Genomic DNA, 23,247 nt, shown 5'->3' with positions numbered 1-23,247 from the left:
AGTGTCTGACCACCTTGTGAGTGCTTAACCTGTGTGAATTCTTCATAAAATAAATTTTTTTGGCAAGTGTTCATTTGGGATTTGAACAATGTGTCCAGCCCAATGAAGTTGTGCTCTCTATAGTAGAGTTGGAATCCTTGGCAGTTGAGTTAAAGAAAGAACCTCAGCATTTGGTATCTTATTCTGCCAGGTGATCTTCAGAATCTTCCCAAGACAACTGAAATGTAAGTGATTCAGTTTCCTGGCATAGCACTGATATACTGTCCAGGTCCCACAGGCAGACAGCAATAAGGTCAGCACAATAACTCTGTAGACCTTCAGTTTGGTAACTACACCTAGAAAAAATTCCTTTACCTCAGAGCTAGTTGGGCTTTACAAGGTATAGTCATTATGAGTGTTTACTGTCTGACAAGTTCAAGAATAATTCCAGGAACAGAATAGAGGTCTGTATACAACATTTGTGGATCTGACCAAGACCTTTGATACTGCCAGTTATGAGAAGTTATGGAAAATTATATTAAAATTCAGTTGCCCAGAGAAGTTTATCAATATAGTATGTCAATTTCATGATGGCATGCTTGCCCAGGTTCTGTACAATTGACAATGCTCGCGAGCTTTCCCAGTCACCAATGGAGTGAAACAAGGCTGTGTACTTGCTCCCATGCTTTTTAGCATGATGTTTTCAGCCATGTTGTCAAACACCTTCAATAATGACAAACATGGTCAAAATCAGCTACTATACTGATGATAAATTCTTCAACATGAAAAAGCTACAAGCCAAAACTAAAGTGGAGGGAGTGTTGGTGCATGATTTTTTTTTTTCGCAGATGATTGTGCGCTCAATGCAATCTCCAAAGGAGAGATGCAACAAAGTATGGATCAATTCTCTGCTGCTTGAATTAACACTAAGAAAACACAGGTCTTACATCAACCAGGACCACAGCATCCATATGTAGAACCATCAGTTACAGTAAAAAGTGAAGTATTGAATCTTGGCAATATACTTTCCAGGAATGTCCACTGTGATAATGAGATTGACACATGCATTGCCAGAGTTAGCTCAGTGTTTGAGAGACTCTGAAGGAAAGCGTGGGAGAGAAGTATTAGACTTATTGGAGTTGAAACAGAAGGTCATTAAGGATTCCCTGTCACTGTTCCTGCTTTTTCAAAATACCAGACTCTCCTACTTCTCTCTGGAATCTCCAAACCATTTCATTTATTAAAACCAATGATGAATGGGAAATATATTTGTCCACTAAGAGGGAATGAGCTCCATACCTCTGTCCCATTTCCCTCCCTTTCTCCCAGTCTAATACATACATCCTTGGCCACCCTTTTCAATGCTAGCTGTACTTCTCTGATGCTTGTACCCCTCCACACATCTATAAACACACTCACTTGAAAGGGAATTCCCATGAATGAATGAATGAATGAATGAATGAATGCAAAAAAACTTTTAAATGCTTTCTGTGTGTCAAGTGCTAAATATTGGGAGTACAAATACAATCATTCATTTCAGTCTCTACCCTCAAGGAGTTTACATTTAAATTAGGAGATAAAAGACACAGTAAAGCTGGAGCCAGAGGAGGTGTAATATAGGACGTAACATGATTTAGCAAGCCAGGAAAGAATTTCAAATACCAGTCACAGGTAAAGGAAGACAAAATTCCTTTAAAAAAAGGCTTTTCCCCATTGCCACTTATAGATGCTTTCTGTTTTGCCATACTGGGAAACCTCTCTTTAAAATTCACTACATACAAATAAATCATCCAAACCAGATCCTGGTGGTGATTTTCTGCCTAAGTCCAGTCATTCTCCCTCTTTTTTTTTCTTTTTTTTTCCTATTGATTAATTTTAAATAATATTTTGTTTTCTCCCAGTTATGCATAGACAATTATTAACTTATTTTAGAGGCAATTAGGGATAAGTAATTTGCCTAGGATCACACAGGTAGGTGTTTGAGTCCTAATTTGAACTCCTGACTTCAGGATGGGTGTTCTATCTACTGTGCTACCTAAGTGCCCTTAAGCATTTTTTTTTCCTGAGGCAATTGGGGTTAAGTGACTTGCCCTTGGTCACACAAGTAGGAAGTGTTAAATGTCTGAAGCCAAATTTGAATTCAGGTCCTGCTGACTTCAAGGCTGGTGCTCTATCCACGGCACAATTAGCTGTCCCCTTAGCATTCATTTTTATAAAATTTTGAGTTCCAAACTTTTCCCTTCCTCTCTCATTTCCCTACTTCCTAAGAGAGTAAGCAATTTATATAGGCTATATTGCAATAATGTAAAACATGTTTTCCTTATTAGTCATCTTATAAAAGAAGAAAATGACCAAAAGAAAGCATACACACACACACACACACACACACACACACACACACACACACACAGAGAGATATGCATATTTCAGGCTTGGGCAACATCCTCTGCATAGGAACAGAGATAGGACATGGCATATTATGTGTCAGGGATAGCAAATAGGCACTTTGAATTGGAATGTTGCGTGTGAAGGAAATATGTGTGTGTTATTGGAATAAACCTTAGAAGATATACTGAAGAACAATTGGAAAAGGCTTTAAATGCCAACCAGAGGAGTCTGTATTTGACCTGAGAGCCACAATGGTGCCTCTAGAAGTTCATAAATAGGGACTCAATACAAATCAGCCCTGTGCTTTAGGAACATTCTTTTAACGCCTGTGGGGAGTGAGAGAAAAAAGGTTGGGAGCAGGGAGACACACCAGGAGGTCAAGATTGGGAAATTAATCCAAGAAAGCCTACCCCTTCCTCCTGCAATAACAGCCAAACCGAAATCTTTCCAGTAGCTTGGAGAGATTCTATGAAGGTGTTCAGCAAGTCATAAAAATTTAGATAGTGGTGGGAGATACTGGCAGCTCTGATCATGTCATCCCCTAATCAACAATCTTCAGTGACTCCTGCTCACCTCCAGGATCAAATATAAAATCTTCTGCTGGACCTTCAAGGCTCTTTATAACCTGCCCCTTCCTTGTAATGGTGCGGTCAAGAGAAGACCTCTGGAGCATCTTTCTTCCCTGACATTCTATGATTTTGGTGATTTTTTCCACTAGAAAATCATTTAAGCATTAGAAGAGATCTTTAAAAGGAACCTCTGCCTGGTAACTTATGATGCACTTCATTCCTAGTGCTAACTGATTCTCTCATTTCTGAGGTTGCCCAATCCTTGGGCAGACAAGAGAATCTGCATATTCTTAGTCTGGGAGAAGTAGGGGGAGGAGTTCCCATGAAGCAAAGCCCATTGTGACTGTTATATTTCTCAGGATACCTGAGCCTCATCTTGTCTCCTGATGGTGTGTGTCTTGCTCCCCAAGGGCATCTGGACAGAAGTTCTGGCTGTGACCCTGTTGGTGCTGAATCCCCAGGTGGCTGCAGACAGACACAGCCCAAGTAAGTACAGAGCAACAGCTTCCCAGGGAGTCCAGGTGGGGACCCAAGGGGAACCCGCTTTTTTCTAGGCTCAGACCAAAGGAAGCACTTGAGACATAAAGGACTCAGGAAGATGGGCAGTAGGGGAAACTCCCCTCCTCAAACTCTTCCTTTGGCCCTCGCTTCATTTCCCCCATATCCTCAGGGTTCAGCAACTTCTTAAACTCTCCCTCCTATAGCCCTCTCCCCTAGCCTCTTCCCAATGAGTGAAGGCTCCAATCAGCTTATTAATAATGTTACCAAATACCTATTAACGGCCGAGGCAATGTGCTAATGCTAAGGATAGAAGGAAAATAAAAAAAAAGCTACTTGTTCTCAAGAGATCAATATAATGAGGGAGTCAGCATGCAAACAACTTTGTAGAAACAAGATATAAACAGGATGAATGGGACATAATCAGCAGAAGGAAGGTACTAATTGTCAAGGGGGATCAGGAAGGGAGGGGAATGTGGTTTTTGAGCTGATATTTGAAGTTCACCTGGGAAGTTAGGAGATACGGGTGAAAAGGAAAAATGTTCTGAGCAAGAAAGCAGATAAAGTGCCCACAACGGGGAGAGGATAAATTTAAAGATGGAAGAATAAGAAGACTGGTATCATGGGAGAAAAGGGTTCCTGCCTTGGGAATGTAAAGTATAAGAAGGCTAAAGGTAGGAAGGGGCAGGTTGTGAGGGGTCTTGAAGGCCAAGCAGAAGATTTTGTATTTGATCTTGGAGGAGAGAGAGAATCACTGGAGATTTCTGATATGGAGGTGACATAGTCAGAGCTGCCAATATCCCCCACCACCATCTAAATTTTTATGTCTTGCTTTCTTCACTTTCATAGAATCTGCCCAAGCTGCTGGAAAGTTTTCAAGTTCTGTTATTGTGGGAAGAAGGGGCTTTCCTGATTTAATTCCCCAGGTTTAATTTTAAGGGCATAAATGAAGCTGGAGTTTGGGACAATCTTTGGTTTTCATAAATAATATCATGGTGGAATAGGGGAAAGTAACCCCATCCATTCCTTGAAGGCAGGCTAGAAGCAGACATTGGGCTACAGAGACCAAAGGAATCAATTTGCCCTAGGCTGTCTTTTCTTCTCTCTTCATGATCTCTTGTTAATGAAATGAAAAAAAAAAAGGCATGTGCTCAATGGGACCCAAAAGCCCATTCCCCTGTATCAGGTAGGGCTTGTGCTTTCTAACTGCACCCTTCCTCCATCTTTCAGAGTCTCATCTTGGGTCTCTCCCTGCTGCTCTCCCTGAAGCCCATTCTGGATTAAGGGACCTCTACCAATACACAAAGGGAATGTGAGATCCTTTTTCCTGGGCAGGGAAGGGAGCCCTCTGGGATGGGACACAGTCCTCTTTCAGAATGTAAGTTTGTAAGGGAGCAGAGAATAGGCCCCCTGGCACAATCTATAATAATTCCTCTGCTGTCTGGTCTGGCACCTGACAGTGCCAGTCATAGCTTCTTTAGGGTTCTAACTTGCTCTAGAGCCACCTTCCAGAAATGTGAACCACCCTTATGCTTGTCACCTGCAGTGCCTCCTGTGGGACAGTATGTCATGTGTAACAACCATTCTTTGGGGTTAGGCAAGAGAGAAAAGGCCTTCTAGAGACAGTATGTTAGGGTCTGAATTAGGGAAACCCAAGGAGAGTGGAATCTTTTAGTTCTAGCAGGGTGATGAGTGTTTAACCCAACTGAGGACTCCAGAGTACCCTAGTGCCATCCATGGGTACACTGAGTAGCTGCTGCCTCCATGTGGACAATCATCTAAACTACACTACTTTTAAGTAGCTTTCCAGTCAGAAGTTGCCAAACTATTATTAAGCACTTAATATGAAGCCAAGAGTCAGGGATGAGGGAGGAGAGAATTCCAGATGTGGGGAACAAAAACAAGCAATGCCCAGACCTGAGAGATGCAGTATCTAGTAGGATGGATTGCAGGGAAGGCAGTGTTAGTGGATCCCAGAGTAGATGAGCATAGGAGGGGAGAAGTCAGGGATAAGGAGACTGAAAAGATAATAGGGACCAATGTGCGAAAGGCTTTGAAAATCAAATAGAATTTTTAAATTTGACGCTAGAGATGATAGGGAGCCATTGGTGGGGGAAAGCATTACATTCAAGATTCTACAAAGGTAAAAAGTACCAAACATTGGCAACAGATTCAATACGACTGATGAGAGTGAGGGTAACAAATGAGATGGTAAGCTTAAGTCACTGAGAAGATGATGATACCTCCCCAATGATAGGAAGAAGATCCATATCAGTGGAAGAAAAACCACAGAAATGAGCAAGCATAAGGAGGAACTAAGGGACTGTCAATAGACTTTGGCTTCAGCTGAGGTTTCATGTGGGCAAAAGTGGAAAAGAAGGCTAGAAAGGGAAATGGGAATAATAGTGGAGAAGGTCTTTATTTTTTAAGCTAAAGAAGTTGCTCTATCTAAACAGCAATGCAGCATCATTGGGTGAATAGGGTCCTTTGGAGAGGAGAAGATTTTTAAACCACAGAGACCAGTTAGGAGTGCGATGCTCAAGCATGAATCATTATGATTGCCCTCTGGTTTGGTATATATATGTATATATATATATATATATATATATACAATGTGATAACACATTTTCCCACTTTTAGTACCTGAATTAACCAAGAACACAGGCAAATATATAAGAAACCAGGAAGCTAAAGATGTTTGAGGTCCTTCTGAGGGGCCCAGTTCTATTCTGATTTATTTGAATTGGTGATCACATTGGTATTTTGTACCCCAATATCTGAGTCCAAGGTTTCTTCCTTTTCCCCAATCCCTTTTTCTTCTGAAGGAATCTTAGCTGTGGATCCCAGCATTTGTACCTTTTGATCATCTAGATCAGCTTCTCATTTTACAGATAAGGAAACTGAGGCTTCAAAATAATGTAGAATATTGTAAGTTGCTTTATTGATGTGGGTGAGGCTATTTGAAGATTAAAAAGTTTAAGTTGGGTGGTCATAGTATGACTGGAAAAGCTGGGCCAGAGAGGAGACACTGGACAGAAAGAATCAGTAAGGTTTTCTGATTTGTTTGTGGGAGGGTAAGGGAAAGAAATCTACCTGAGGCCCAAATGACTCCAAGTTTTTAGAGCTGGTGAAAGGAAGAATGGTGGTGCCACTAATAGAAACTAGGAAGTTAGAAGGAAGATTTTATATCAGGAACAAGACGATGTCTTTTACATCTTTAAATTGAGGTGCTTGGGAACATCTAGGTGCAGATGTTTGGCAGGGAAATGGAAATGTAGAAAGTGAGACTATGAGAAAGGATGGGCCAAAATCAGGATTCAAAAGGCATCTATAGAGAGGGAGAAATGAAAGGGTGGGAGTGAAAAGTTGCCTGAGGAAAAGTATATAAAAAAGAGAATAAAAGATGGTGACTGTGGGTCATGGATATGTTCTGATTGAGAAGAGGAAGAAAAGTCAGCTTGAGAGAAAGGTAAGTAATAGTTGCTGCTAAGAAAAAAATGAAAGGGAGGATTTCAAGGAGGTGGCCATCAATGTCAAATGTTGTGGTGACAAAAGGATGAGTTTGGAGATTATAGAATTTGTGGAAGATAGTAAATGGAGGGATCACAGATTATTTTAAAATTGGTGCATTTTCTTTCCCCTCCCACAAAGTAATGCATCTCACCCCCTCATCTCCTCAATTCTATCTCTAAGGAGCTCAATCTCCCTTAAAGGTTCAGCTTGTGATCAATTCTTGCAAGAAAAATTTTTTTGTATTTTTTAATTTTAATCATATTTTATTTTCTCAAAAAGCATGCAGAGATAGTATTCAATATTCATCTTTGCAAAACCTTGTGTTTCAAATTTCCCCTTCCTTCTCTCCCCTCCCCAAGATAGCAATCTGATATAGGTTATACATAAGCAATTCTTCTAAATATAGTTCTATATTCATCAAGTTGTGCAAAAAAAAAAAAAAGAAAGAAATCAGAACAAAAGGAAAAAAAATTGTAGAAACAAAAAATCAAGCAAACAAACAACAAAAAAGGTGAACACACTTTTTTTTTGATCCATATTCAATCTCTATAGTTCTTTCTTTGGGTGTGGATGGTACTTTCCATCCCAGGTCTATTGGAACCGCTTTGAATCACTTTCTCATTGAAAAGAGCCAAGTCCATCATAGTTGATCATCACTATGTAGCTCAATTATGCTCACTTCACTTAGCATCAGTTCATGTACATCTTTACAGGTTTTTCTAAAACCAGCCTGCTCATCATTTCTCATAGAACAATAATATTCTATTACATTCATATACCATAACTTATTTAGCTATTCCCCAACTAATGGTTATCCATTCAATTTCCAGTTTCTTGCTACTACAAACAAGGCTCCTACAAATATTTTTGCACACAAGGGTCCTTTCCCCTCATTTATGTTTATGCTTTTCTCTTTCCCTTCCCCCTTTCCCTCCTCTTCAGTATTTTTCTTCTGACCACTTCTTCCCTCAAGGAGTCCTCCCCTCTTTAAGATGGAAGCTGCTAGGTCCTGCGTAATCCTTATTTAACTTTAACACTTGCTAAACTAATCAATTTCCTTCAACATACAACTCTTTCTCCTCAAATGGTCATCCTTAACACCTCTAACCCAGATTATGATGACCTCCAAAACTATTCTCCCTGTCTTTGTTCATTTTGATGAGGGCAGGGTACCGAAGGAGAGGTATGGCAGGAATGGGTGAGGGTTTCCTTGTTCTCCAAGGTGAGAGTTGGAAACAAAGGAAATTCGCTAAACTCAACCTATGGTTAAAAAAAAAAAAAAAAAAAAAAAGCTTTTATTGTTAAAGAGACTCCAAGAGAAAGACTTCCTTGGTGGGCAATATCATTCTCAAGAGAGAAGTGATTTTGCAAAGAGTCATTTTCTGAAAACCCATTTTATACAGGAGTCTAAGAATTGACATTCTGTATGCAAGACCATTTGAGTTTGTATGTGAAAGGAGGCATTTTCTGAAGACTCATCTTCCTGTCTCCAGAGGATGCAAGACCATTTGAGTTTGAATAACTTTTTTTTTGGTGATTTTACATAACTTTACAGGGTTGTCTCAGATGAAACAGAGTTTTACTCTCATCAATTTCAGAGCTAAAAATGTGTTTTTCCTTAAAGGCAAATCTAAGTTTACTCCTCTCCTCAATAGACAACAATGGGTCCCTATTACTTTTGTGATCAGTTCTAACTTTTTCTGTTTATTCTTCACAATCTTCCTCTAATTCTATTTTATAGGATAATCCTCCCCTTTCTGTACTCTGTGATCTGCTCAAACTGGCCCTTTCTTCACACACTACTCCCATCTTTCATTTTTTTTAAATTTTTATTGAATAATTACTTTATATTGACACTCATTTCTGTTCCGATTTTTTTTTCCCTCCCTCCCTCCACCCCCTCCCCTAGATGGCAAGCAGTCCTTTATATGTTGGATATGTTGCAGTACCATCTTTCATTTTTGATCCTTTGCCTAGGCCATTTCCTATTCCTGGAATAAACTCCCTTCTTACCTCTGCCTCATGGAGCCTCTCTTCTTTTAAGGTCCAGCTCAAGCATACTTTGCAAGCAAAGTCTTTCTTGATCCTCTGAAATGCCAGTATTTTCCCTCCATCCCTATCTTCTACTCATTTGTATTCATACTGTTTATGTCTGTGGACACTTGCCACTCTCATAAGTAGTAAAACTGAGGTTTGTTACATTCTTTATATTTGTATTCCCAACATTTAGCAGGATGCCTGGCACATAATTAGCATTTGATAAATATTTGTTGATTGTCTGACTCTCTTTGGGAAAGTACAGCCACATACAAAGAAGTAAATACAGTTAATTATAAAAGAAATAAGGCATCAACGAGTTGGGGGTGGGATGGGGCAGAGAGCATGCCAGGTATAGAGGCTGTTCACATGTGTGGTGATGAGAGAGGAAATACTGAATTTGGTGAGTACCAAGTGGGCCAGTTTGACTGAAAGGTAAATTGTGTGTGAGGGAATAATAGGAGATGCTGGAAGGTAAGCTGGGATCCGATTGGGGAGGGCTCTAAATGCCAAGATTAGGGTTTTGGAATATCTCCAACAGTCCATAGGGAGCCACTACAGCTTCTTGAGGAGATGAGTTAAGTGATCAGACTTACACTTCCTAAGTTATTTTGTCATTTCTGGGATAGACAATAATTAATTAAGCATTATTAAATGCCTACTAAGTTTCAGGCACTGTGATAAAGGCTAGTTTATATATAAAAAAGAGTCGTCTCTTGCCCTTGAGGATCTTTTATTCTAAAAGAAGGGAGAGAAGAAAGAGGAAGAAGAGGAGGAGGAGGAGGATACAAGACATATCCAGGAAGGGTAACTGAGGGAGGGAGCCTGGTCCAGCAGTCACAGAAATTATGAACACAGTCAAACATAGCACAGAGGATTGCCATGCTCTTTTCAGCAGTGAGGGTGATATTGATTTGATTTATTGCCTCCTGTTCAAAAGAGAGAGAAGGGAGTGACCTTCAGGGCTACAGCAGTGTGATGAGGGTCTTTCACTTGCCTGGGTTTCTGCAGAGGGCCTGAAAAGGAACAAAGATGTCGTGAACAGATAAGAGATTGGGTTCAAGCTGAGTGAGGAGGACTCAGGGTGATTGTTGGGTAAAGTTTCCTGAGAATGTTTGCACCATCTAGTGTAGCTGAGAGGCAGCTATGACACAGCAGACAGTTCCTCCCTGGGACCTGAAGGTTCAAGTTCTAGTCTTTTTTTCATGCTAAATTTGTTGTAAGACCTTGGGAAAGTAACTTTCTTTCTCTGGACCTCAAAGGGGGTGGATCTGAGCATATACAGGAAGGACAAATTATTGTTGGCCATGTTCTTTTGGTCAGATCTACATTTTGGTCATGGATTCAAGGGCAGGGCTGTCCATTACAACTAACTCATCCCCCCATGTATCCTCCCCCCACAGAGCACTTCACAAAACAGTCAAAGTGCGAGTGTTACTTTGTGAATGGGACGGAGCATGTGCAGTATGTGGAGAGACACATGTACAACCAGAAGGAATATGTGCGCTTTGACAGCAAGGTGGGGAAATATGCTGCAGTGATGGAGCTGGGCCGACCAGAGGCTGAATACTGGAACAACCATAAGGAGATTCTAGATGACTTACGGGCCCGGGTGGACACTTTGTGCAGACACAACTACCAGATTTTTGAGCCCTTCTTGTTGTCCAGGAGTGGTGAGTATGTGTCCCTGGTGAGGGGAGGGAGGGACCTGAGAAGCCCAGCAAAGATCCAGAGAGAGAGGATTGAGTGAGAGTAGGGTAGGAATCCTGAGGACAGGGCAGAGGAGGAAAAGAAGAGAAGAAAAGGGGCTGGAAGGGAGCACAGAAGGAGAAAAGAGAAGGGACGAAGTTGTGATGGGAAGTAGGAAAGTGGGAAAGAAAGACAAAGGGGGAGCATGGGAGCAGAGGGATAGGAGCCCCCAGAGCAGAGCAGAGACAAGGGTGGTCCAGGTATGGAGAGAGTAGGAGAAGATAGATTAGAAGAGATGAGGAAGGGATGGGATTAAGAAGGAATGAGCAGGAAAGGGAGATGGGAATGGGGAGAGATTCAGGACAAAGAGGGTTAAAGAGGAAGGGAGAAGAATGGGGGAAAGAGATTTTGATGGCAGGAGAAAGAAGGAGGAATGGAGGAGGAGCCAAGATGGCATAGGAAGCCAGGGTTTTGTCTGAGTTTTCCCTAGTTTCTCCTGGAAACAACTTGAAATTAAGCCTCTAACAGATTTTGGAACAACAGAACCTACAAAGAGACAGATTAAAACAATTTTTCAGATAGCGATAGCTTGAAATACTACAGAAAAAGTCAATCTCACTTGGGTGAAAGGGAAGTGCAACTCAGTACAAATATCATTCAGGTAAGCAAGTGAGAGGGTCTTAGCTACAGCACAGATCAGCAACCAAGTCTTAGTACAGCAGTTCATTACCATAGCAGAGCAGTTGTGGAGCCTCTAACCCCAACACTGAAGACAAATTGCCAGACCAGGAAAGCAGACAACAGTCAGGACTAAGTTGGACTATCTCAATGAAATGAGAAAGTTGCCAAACATCAGAGGCTCCTGTGCTCAAAGTCACACAAGATCATCAGGATGGCTTCCCTCTATATCCCAGGAGCAGAATTCAACTTTAAAAGCCATGAAATAGGAGGAAGGGAAATGCCCAAGAAGCAAAAAAGAAGCTTGACCATAGCAAATTACTTTTATGACAGGGAAGATTAAAGCACCAGCTCAGCAGAGGACAAAATAGCTACATGTGAAACCCTAAAGGGGAATATGAATTGGTCTCAAGCCCAAAGAACCCACTTGGAAGAACTCAGAGACAATTTTAAGGGTCAAATAAGAGAAGTAGAAGAAAAATTGGGAAAAGAAATGAGAAATATGTAAGAAAAAGTCAACAGATTGGAAAAGCAAGGACAAAAACTGAAGAAAACAATGTCATTGAACTAAAATTAGCCAATGGGAAAGGAGGTGGAAAGGCTAACTGAAGAAAATCATACCTTAGAAACTAAAATTGGGTAACTGAAAGCTAATGATTCTATGAAACATTAAAAATCAGTCAAAAAACTCTAAAAAGGATGGAAAAAAAGGAAAAATGTCACATACCTCATTGGAAAAGCAAAAAATCTCTAAAAACAAAAAATCTCTAAATTGTTATATGAATAAAGTAGAGAAAGATCAACAAATTGGGCATGCAACTAAAAAAGCTAGAAAGAGAACAAATTCAAAACCCCCAATTAAACACAAAATAGAAATTCTGAAACTCAAGGGAGACCTTATTCTTGGAATATTTTCACCTCTTCTAATTCTAATGGGGATAAATTTTATTGGGAACAAACCCCCAAACTATCACCAATAAATAATTCACATTTACACACTGCTAAAATGGTTAATAAGTAGCTAAGTAAAGCAGTGGAAAGAGTGCCAGGTCTGAAATCAGGTAAACTCATCTTAATGAGTTCAACTCTACCTCAGAAACTTCCTAGCTGTGTGATCCTGGGAAAGTCACTTGATCTTATTTTCCTCAGTATAAAATAAATTGAAGTAAATGGCATACTTCCAATGGCAACGACAAAGTTATCTTTGCAAGAAAACTCCAAATGAGATAACAAAAAGTTGTACATGACAGAAAAAGGACTGAACAATAACAAAATGGTTAATATGAAATTAAACCCATCAAATCCTGAATGCCCAGGCAAATTGTGAACCCTTTAAAATCTGAAATAAAACTATTCATTTTTTATCCCTGAAATTAAGCTGAGCACAAGCTTCCTATGTTCTTTTCTCTCCTATCTCCACCACATTTTCTCCCTCCCGTCTCTCTTCTAGCCTTCTCTGACTACATAGACTCTCATAGCTGATACCTCATCATTGTCTTTCTCCAGGGACACAGGTATATTTTTGTTTCTCCTGGGGCCCCTGGACTTTGGGTCAGGATGCTCAGGTTTCTCCTGCACCTAAATGTTACCCATAGGTGTCCTGATTCAAAACTGCTTCTGTAGATATTTGAGCTGGAAATCTTTCTTAAACTAGTTTATTATTGCCGCCTATGATCTATTTTTGGAAATAATCCACTACAAAGAATCTATTTTCGAGAAGAAAACTGGTCAGCTGATGTTTTTCTCACACCACTGAAACCTCATGAGTCTGGACTGTGATAATTCAGCACCATGGACTCCCAGGGCTACTTTCTGCTAGCTCAGATTTCTAGTCTCAGAAGGAGCTTGAACGTTTACCTGGGATAAAAGGGGACCTAAAACTGCTTATGAATCAGGTGATAGAGGTGGGAGTTGGACTAGGAAGACCTGCTCTGGCTTCTTTACTTAAGATCTTTCTTGTTTCTTCCTAGTTGAGCCTGAAGTGATTGTGTATCCATCAAAGATGGCTCCCCTGGGACACCACAACCTGCTTGTCTGCTCTGTCAGCGGTTTCTACCCCGGGGACATCGAGGTCCGGTGGTTCCTGAATGGGCGGGAGGAGACAGCCGGGGTGGTGTCCACAGGCTTAATCAGCAATGGGGACTGGACCTACCAGTTACAGGTGATGCTGGAAATGATCCCCAAGAGGGGAGATATCTACACCTGCCAAGTGGAGCACAGCAGCCTTCAGAGACCCGTCCTCTTGGACTGGAGTGAGACAGATTTCCCTCACCCTCCATTGCTCACATTGCTCAGGACATGCAGCTACCTCTGAGTCCGCTCAGTGTATGTTCTGTGTCCTTTTTTCTTCTTCCCTGAGCTAATATAAGCCTCACGTGGTGTTATACTTGCTTTCCCCAACACAGCCCCCTAATAGCAATGCAGAATTAAGAGATATGGACACTGAGAAGCTTTTCTCTAGCCTTGGGAGCTAGCCCTTCCTCTGCGACCTTGTGATCACCCTAGAGGCCTTTTCCCTGGGGCAGGGGAGCTGGGCATTGTGATGGATGAATGTCAATGTCCCCTGAGGAGCTTTCACTTTCTGAATTCTAAAGGCCCTTTGCACATTTGGTGCTTCCTTTCTTAGACAGGATTTAGCTTCTCAGGCTCCAGTCAGGGAGAGAAAATTTTGATCTTTGGTCCTTTATTTTCAGAAGCCCAGTCTGAATCTGCCCAGAGAAAGATGCTGAGTGGAGTTGGGGGCATCGTTCTGGGTTTGATCTTCTTTGGAGTTGGTCTCATTGTCCACAAGAGAAGTCGGAAAGGTGAGAAACTCTGAGGAAAGCCCTGAAGCCCTTTTTCTTCTTTTTGATCTTTTCCAAGGTAGAGAGAATATTGGATTGTGTCACAAATCTGATTTCAGGTCAGAGAAGAAGGGTTGGTCTGACCCTGGCTTATGCTCTTACCCCCCAAGAACTTAGAGAAAGTGGTGAGGGGCCAGGTTCTAGGGTTCAAGGCTCTTAGGGAATGGCTTATTTGCTAATAGAGCCAATCATGTAAGGAGTCTCAGATTCTAGTCTTCAACCTCTACTTTCTGTAATTTCTCTTCCCCCCATCCACTCACAATTGTAGATAGATGGATAGAGCATCAATTAAGTGCTTCCTCTATGGTGTCAGGTGCTGGACTAAGCAGTGTTAGGAGCCTCCTGACCCACAATGCTAAGAATCTTGGTGCCCTTTGCTTCTATGACTTTCAGATTTACAAATATGTGTATGTCTATTTTCATTCCTTTCCCAGGAAATCAGATTCACAACCATCGGGTAAGAAGATCTTTCTATCAGGTGGGATCTGGATTCTCATAGGTACAGTTTCTACCCTGTGGGGCCTGAATCTAAGAAGAGATTGGGGGCCCTCAGTGGGAAGCTATGATTCTGCTTGGGGCTTCAGACCCACACGTAGACTCTTATATGCCTGTTTTTCATACTTTACAGGGCTCCTGAGCTGATCCCTGAAGCTGTGTCCCTTGGAGTTGTTGCCTTCCCTGTCAGCCTCCCTCTAACATTTGAAAACTCCTTATTTGTTTGTAGATCTCCAGGAGCTTCCCTGGAATAGCTTCTTGCCTGTACCTGTATTTGGACTCTTTCGCCCTTCCCCAATGACCCCCTCCACCCATTTTTCCTTCTCTACCAGCGTTTGTTTTTTTTTTTCCCATTTTTGTTGCATGAGCCTTCATCCCAATAATTAGAAGACTGAGGATTGACTGGTGCTTATTTACATGGAGGCAAAGTGTGGGGAAAAGAAGGAGGAAACTTTTAACATTTGGGATGTGGAGAATCTGTCAAAATGTGAAATGTCTCCAGAGATGAAGATTACCACCATTCTTACCTTTTCATTCTATGTTTCTTTTGTTCATTTTTGACATTACATCAATACCAATGGCTCTACCAGGCATCTGCTCAGAAATCTTTAGCTTTCCCTGTGTGCTTGGTTCATCTCATTCTGATCATACATCTCTCTGATTACTTTTCTTCTGTCACTTCTGTTCAGTTCTTTTATGATCTGCTGCAGCCTCTGATTGCCTATCATGTCCCTCTCCGTTGTAATTTTCTTTTTTTTTTTTTGCTGAGGCAGTTGGGGTTAAGTGACTTGCCCAGGGTCACACAGCCAGGAAGTATTAAGTGTATGAAGCCAGATTTGAACTCAGGTGCTCCTGGACTTCATGCCTGGTGCTCTATCCACTACACCAACTAGTCGCCCCTCTATCGTAATTTTAACAAATTAAAGTTTTAGTAATATCTTTTGTGTTTATGTTATTTTCGTTACTTAATATATACCCTATTTCCACTGGCCTTCCCTCATAAAAATTTTACTCAAGAGTTCCATAATAATCATGACTTTAATCACACATATCCAACAGTATATTCAATAATACATACCCATAGTGTTTCCACTTCTTTCATGAAATTGTTACTTTCTCTTCTCTGTGACCAAGCTTGGGAACTATAATTACATAACCTCTAGCATCATTCCCCCAACTCTTCATTTTGTAGTTTGGGATGTGTTTCTTTCCTGGTTCTGTTTACAATTCTGTATCAGTTCATGTAAGTCTTTCCATATTTCTCTGAATTTCTTATCTTTTTTTTTTCTTCTGTTGCAACATAATTCCATTACATTTATATGCCACCATTTGCTTAGCTCTTTCTCACTAGCTGGACACTCACATTCTACTTTTTTTACTGTCACAAAGTGTTTTTAATTAGTATTTTAATATGTATGCATATCTGAGATTTTCTCCATCTTTGACATCCTTGACATATGTGTTAAGCAGTGAGATCTCAGGATCAAAGGGTATGCAAATGTTGACACTTTTGAGCCTAATTCTAAATGATTTTTCATAATTGTACCAGTTCACAGCTCCACAGAGTATCACTCTTCTTGTCTTTGTTTAGTCCTTTCCACATAAACCATTTTGATGTGTTCCCATCGTGGGAGGATTGCTGGGAAAGAAGTGAAATCTCAGTGTTGTTTAATTTCAGTTTCTCTTGGTTAATGATTTGGAACAAACCTGAAAACTATTAATTTCCATTTACCATGTTACCTACTGTTAAAGGCTCTTGGCTTTGGAATTTGTGTTCATTCCCTACATGTTTTGAAAAACAGACTTTTCCCCATCAACAATTATTCTTGTTGTTGACCTTGTCATATAAAGGCTTTTCAATTTTGGGCAAAGTTGTTTTTTCCTCTATGTCTTACATTGTTAAGAATTCTCCTTGACTATAGGTAGAAAGCTACTTCCAACCATTTCTTGGGGAAAGTTTTTTTTAGCTTTTTATTAGTGACAGTAACTGAGCATTATCCAAGATACCTGTGTATTAGTATTATATAGAGCAAATAGAAAATAATTAATTTTTAAAAAATTACCATACCATTTGTCTATTATGTTTAACAGTTAATGCTTTCTAACTGAGTGATTTTTGTGGCGAGTTCATTTCCATGCAATGATTAGGGCTGCCAAGAACTTATCTTTTCCTAATTACACTTATGAGATGCTATTCTTGACTAGCAGCAGAAGTGTCAGGATGGGTGGACATAGGGATGCTGAGCCTCCTCTACTCTGCATCTAACTTGTGCTCTTCTTTCTCTTTGGAGAGTATAGAAGCTTGTCAGTGTCAGAGCAGTAAGTGGGAGCTGGAGGGATTGAGGAGAGTGGCAGTTTCCTAAAAGGCTAGTATGGGATGAAGAACCCAAAATTGCTCAGCTACTTTTCCTTTTTGAACAGAAACGATGTAATCTCTGAACAATGTTTTAGCTTTCAGCTTCTCATAGACTCTAATTCATTGGAATGTTTACCTTATCTCTATTAAGGAACATGTAGAAGGATGCAGACATTTATTTTTATTTCTAGAATCTAGGCTGCTAAACTTCTTTGTTTGGGCTGATTAATCTTATTTATGAAATCAGCAATTTTGTTAGCAAAGATCTTAGGATTTGGGGAATATGAGGTAACATAAGAGAAAACAATCACACTAGGAAGTGAAGAACTAAATTATTGTTGGGATCAGGTGAATCCCAATAGAATTCCCTTGAATTTCTATGTAACTTGTCCATTTCCTAGGAATTTGCTTTGAGTTTTCCATTCAAAATTTCCAAGGTAAATTCAAACTTGTACACACAAGAGAGTTTCCTAAGTGGAAAACCCAGTATTTGAAATCTTATTTCCTGTTCCCTTGTGTTTCACTGAATTTGCCATGGGAGAAATATCTCCTCTTGGAGATTATGTGTAGATTAGTACTGCTGAAATAAATCTATCACAATATAGAAACAACAGAAATTTAAAATCTAACTTGTATTATACTTAAGAAGAGGTTCATGTTTAAAACAAACAAACAACCCTGAAAAAAGACTATATTTTTAACATACCTTTTTAAATACTTCAAAAACAATACTGTATGAGGATGTATTCTGATGGAAGTGGATTTCTTTGACAAAGAGAAGGTCTAACTCAATTTTAATTGATCAATGGTGGACAGAAGCAGCTACACCCAAAGAAAGGACACTGGGAAATGAATATTAAACTGTTTGCATTTTTGTTTTTCTTCCTAGGTTATTTTTACCTTCTGAATCCAATTCTTCCTGTGTAACAAGAGAACTGTTCGTTTCTGCACACATATATTGTATCTAGGATATACTGTGACATATTTAACATATATAGGACTGCTTTCCATCGGGAGTGGGTGGAGGGAGGGAGGGGAAAAGTTGGAACAGAAATGAGTGCAAGGGATAATGTTGTAAAAAATTACCCAGGCATGGGCTCTGTCAATATAAAGTTATAATTATTTTTAAAAAAAAACATATCTTTATTAAGAAAATTATATCAAATAATGTATTTATGTATATATACACGCATATATGTGTTTACATATTGTACTCTCAAATATTTTTTAGTTTATAAAATGTAAAAAAAAATTGTTCACAATTCTATGATTCCTCCAAAGCTGAAGAAAGTCCAATCATTTTCAGTTGACTTTGAATCTTCATGACCCCACTTGGGGATTTCCTTTTTTTAAATCAAAGTTTTTTATTTTTAAAACTTATAGAGAATTTTCAACATTCACTCTTGTAAAACCTTCTATTGCAAATGTTTTCCCTCCCCCTCACTTCCTTCCCTAGATGGCAAATAATCCAATATATGTTAAACATGTGCAATTCTTCTACACATATTTCCACAATTATCATGATCAAAAAGGAAAAAAAATGAGAAAGAAAACAAAATGTAAGCAAACAACAAAAAAAGTGAAAATACCATGTTGTGATCCACACTTAGTCCCCACAGTCCTCTGGGTGAAAATGGTTCTCTTCCTCATAAGATGATTGGAACTGACCTGAATCACCTTGCTATTGAAAAGAGCCACATCCATCAGAATTGATAGTCACATAATGTTGTTGCTGTGTACAATGTTTTTTTGGTTCTACTTACTTCACTTAACATAGATTCATGTAAGTTTCTTCAGGCCTCTCTGAAATCATCTTGCTGATCATTTGTTATAGAATAATAATACTCGGGGCAGCTAGATGTTGCAGTGGATAGAACACTGACTCTGGAGTCAGGAGGATCTGAGTTCAAATATGGCCTCATATATTTAATACTCACCAGCTGTATGACAGTGAGCAAATCACTTAACCCCAATTGCCTCATATACAAAAAGGGAGAAAAAGAACAATCATATTCTATAACATTCTTATATTATAATTTATTCAGCCATTCTCTAATTGATGGGCACCCACTCAGTTTACAGTTTCTTGACACTACAAAAAGGGCTGCTACAAATATTTTTGCTCATGTGGATCTTTTCCCCTTTTTTATGATCTCTTTGGAATATAGGCCCAGTAGAGACACTGGTGGATCAAAGGGTATGCACAGTTTGATAACTTTTTGAGCATAGTTCCAAATTGCTGTCTTAAATGGTTAGATCAGTTCACAACTCCACCAACCAACCAGTGTCTCAGTTTTCTCACAACCCTTGCAATATTCATCATTATGTTTTCCTGTCATCTTAATCAATCTGAGAGGTATGTAGTGGTATTTCAGAGATGTCTTAACTTGTATTTCTCTGATCAATAGTGACTTAGAGTCTTTTTCATATGACTATAAATGTTTTTAATTTTTTCATATGAAAATTGTCTGTTCATATCCTTTGACCATTTATTAATGGGAGAATGGCTTGAATTCTTATAAAGTTGAGGCAGTTCTCTATATATTTTAGAAATTTCTTCCCCAGTTAATTGTTTCTCTTCTAATCTTGTCCACACTGGTTTTGTTTTCACAAAACCTTTTTAATTTAATATAATTAAAATTATCCATTTTGAATTCCGAAATGTACTCTAGTTCTTCTTTGGCCACAAATTCTTCTTTCTCCACAGATTTGAGAGGTAGACTACCCCTTGTTTTTCTAATTTACTTATAGTATCACTGTTTATATCTAAATCATGAATCCATATTTGACCTTTTCTTGGTATAGGGTGTTAGATGTGGGTCAATGCCTAGTTTCTGACATACCAATTTCCAATTTTCCCAGCAATTTTTGTCAAATAGTGAGTTTTTATCCCAGAAGTTAGAGTCTTGGAGTTTATTAAACATGACATTACTGTTGCCATTGACTTTTGTGTCTTGTGAACCTAACATATTCCACTGATCTATTCTATTTCTTAACCAGTATCAAGTGGTTTTGATGACCACTGCTTTATAATCTAGTTTAGGTCTGGTATAACTAGGCCACCAACATTTGCATTTTTTCATTAATTCCCTTGAAATTCTTGGCCTTTTGTTCTTCTAGATGAAGTTTGTTGTTATTTTTTCTAGCTCTGTAAAATAATTTCTTGGGATTTTCATTAATGGCACTGAATAAGTAGATTAATTTAGATAATATTGTCATTTTATTATGTTAGCTTCACCTGTTCATGAGCATTTGATATTTTTCCACTTGTTTAGATCTGACTTTATTTGTGTGGAAACTGTTTTATAATTGTGTTCCTGACTTTGTCTTGACAAGTTGACTCCAAAATATTTTATATTATTTACAGTTATTTTAAATGGAATTTCTCTTTGTGTCTCTTGCTGCTGGACTTTGTTGGCAACATATAAAATTCGGATGATTTATGTGGATTTATTTTGTATCCTGCAGCTTTGCTAATGTTGTGAATTGTTTCTAATAAATTTTTAGTTGATCCTCTAGCATTCTCTAAATATATCATCATATTACCTGCAAAAAGTGATATTTTGATTTTCTCATTACCTATTCTAATTCCTTTAATTTCTGTTTCTTCTCTTATTGCTAAAGCTAAATTTTCTAATACAATATTGAATAGTAATGGTGATAGTGGGCAACCTTGTTTCACCCCTGATCATATTGGGAATGGTTTTATGAGGGATGAGGGAATGTAATTCCCATTACATATAATGGTTTTATGATGGTTTCAAATAGATGCTACTAATCATGTTAAGGAAAATTCTATTTATTCCTACACTGTCTTAGTGGTTTTAATAGTAATGGGACATCATAAAATTGTAATAGTACTTTCTTCTTGAAATATTTAGGACCCAGAAACAATGTAAATGCTAGATATGCTCTGTTGTATTAATGGTTCTATCCATAAACTTTTATTACTTGTGTAATATAACTTACGTATAAGTACAAGAACTAGAAAGAAAAGCAAAATCAGTCCCTGCCCTCAAATATGTTATATTCAAATTCAGAAGTTGACAGGTACACAAATAGGTCAATAAAACTGTAATACAGCTGTAGGGGATGGCTTTACTAGAAGCTGAATATATCAGGAAAAGCCTCTTGAAGAGTTGCCAACTAAGTCTTAAAAGAAACAAAGGATTCTGGGAGCTAAAGATGAGGAGGGAAAACATTTCAGACTGAGGGAAAAACCTCTGCAAAGAAAAAGAGATGAATCATTATACACCAAGTAGCTCAGAATGGCAGAATTATAGAATGTGTGGTGTATAGTACAGAGATGTTAAAGAAGACTAGAAATGTAGGAAGGGTCCAAATTATGAAAGACTTGAACTGCAAAGCAGAGAAGCTTTTATTTGGACATAGAAGTAGCCACTGAACGTTAATGAGAATATTTGGGGATCTGTGTGTGACATAGTGAGATTTTCACTTTAAGAAAATTACTTGGGCATCTTTATAGAGAATGGACTTCAGTAAGCAGAGACTTGAAACAGGGAGTCTAATTTAAAGGCTATTACAGAAAGAATGTACTAAATCACTCATAAAAGAAATTAACATAAAAAGCAGCCTGAGTTTCATCTCAAATCCTGAAAACTGGCAAAGATGACAAAAGACACCAATATTCAGCTTTGGAGAAGTTGTGGGAAGATAGGAATATTACTATATTGTTAGTGTAGCTGGAAATACATACAACCATTTTGGAAACAAATTAGAATTATGCAAATAAAATGGTTAATATGTCCATACCCTTTGATTCAGCAATTGCCTTACTAAGCTTATAACCCAAGGAGGTCACTGATTAGAAGACATTCCCCATATATGCCAAAATTTATAGAAGTATTCTTTTGATGACAAAGTCTTAGAAGCAAAATAGATGTTTATCAATTGAAAAATGGTAAACTGAGTGTGGTACATGAGTGTGAGGGAATATTACATTTAAATGGATTAAATAAGAAAGATAATGAACACAGAAAAGCATGGAAAAATCTAAGTGGACCAATGTAGAGTGAAATAAACAATACCAGAAAAATTATATATTCAATGACAACAATGATGAAAATGGGAGGAACAACCATGGCTGCACACATACACAAACACAAATGAAAAGTGAATGTTTTGAAAGTTTGAAGAACAAGCATGACTTGAGAGAAGATATATGAGAGGGTACTACCATGCCATCACTTTGTAAAGGTAGAAGATATACAAGCTTGACTCACTACAATAATTTTTTGGTCTTTTTACATATGCATCTATTTTGCTGATATTTCTCTCTTTTCATGTTTTGGCTTTCAAGATACTGTTTGTTATATGAGATGGGAGGGAGAGAAGGAACACTGGGGAGAAGGGAGATATCAATAAACACATTATAAATAAGATTATTCTCTAAGTGAGAAATCATGAGTAGTTTATATGATGAATTCAGAAAAGAATGAGATTTATATTTACATAATCTGATATAAAGTGAAGTAAGCAGAATGAGGAAAACATTTGAAAAAAATTTAAATAAACCCAATAACTTCAGGAAGCACAAACAATAGATCCAGACCAAAATAGAGATTTAATATTTAAACCTTAAATAATGAATAGATCAAAAAACAAAACACAGAAGCGATTAATAATTATGTGAAAGAAAATAGTAATGTTTTATCACTATAACAACAGTTCTGGAATGTGGGTAAAGTAGATCTCAGGGGGAAGATGACTAAACTATATAATAGAAAAAAAGAGAGGATTAATTAATTGAATGTGAAGTTTAGAAGCCATAATCACTATGACTGAACCACTAGCAGAGGTAGCGTCCCTTATCCCTAATAGAAATACTTGTCTATCACTGTGGTTCAGAAGTGATGGGATGAGGAATTATATGAAAAAATATTACTAATTAGGACCAACTGGATTCTCTCTCTCCCTCTGCCTCCCTCCATCTCTTTCTCTCTCTACATATTTATGTCTATATCTATATATCTATATTTATATCTGTCTCTATGTTTCTCCCACCTTCTGCCTCTGTCTCTGTTTCTGTCTTTGTCTCTTTCTCTGTGCTGTTTAGAAAAAGGTAAGCACAGGAAAAAAATGCATCATATTCCAAGCAACAAGGAATCATTTAAACTAAGAACTAGAGGATTTTTTGTATGTATTCTTCCCTTTTCTTTTTTCTTATTAGAATATTTTCTTG

General features: G+C 38.5%; 1 protein-coding gene across 4 annotated transcripts; it reads left to right on the top strand.

The window, feature by feature from the left end:
• The first annotated feature begins 3,241 nt into the window (after nt 1-3,241).
• Nucleotides 3,242-16,560, top strand: LOC127561747 (SLA class II histocompatibility antigen, DQ haplotype D beta chain-like). Of its 4 annotated transcripts, none has more exons than XM_051996968.1 (6): nt 3,242-3,422; nt 10,388-10,657; nt 13,322-13,603; nt 14,045-14,155; nt 14,629-14,651; nt 14,823-16,560. In XM_051996968.1, exons 1-6 carry the CDS (start codon nt 3,323-3,325, stop codon nt 14,829-14,831), a joined length of 795 nt encoding a protein of 264 aa, XP_051852928.1. In that variant the 5' UTR covers nt 3,242-3,322; the 3' UTR covers nt 14,832-16,560. The 4 variants fall into 4 exon arrangements, with proteins under 4 accessions (XP_051852928.1, XP_051852927.1, XP_051852926.1 ...); XM_051996967.1 differs by having other exon boundaries at nt 14,629-14,672; XM_051996966.1 differs by having other exon boundaries at nt 14,629-14,693.
• Nucleotides 16,561-23,247: the final 6,687 nt, after the last annotated feature.

Source organism: Antechinus flavipes, chromosome 4 (genome assembly GCF_016432865.1).
Source record: "Antechinus flavipes isolate AdamAnt ecotype Samford, QLD, Australia chromosome 4, AdamAnt_v2, whole genome shotgun sequence".
NCBI lineage: Eukaryota > Metazoa > Chordata > Mammalia > Dasyuromorphia > Dasyuridae > Antechinus > Antechinus flavipes.
This window is presented reverse-complemented; position numbering and strand designations above follow the sequence as displayed.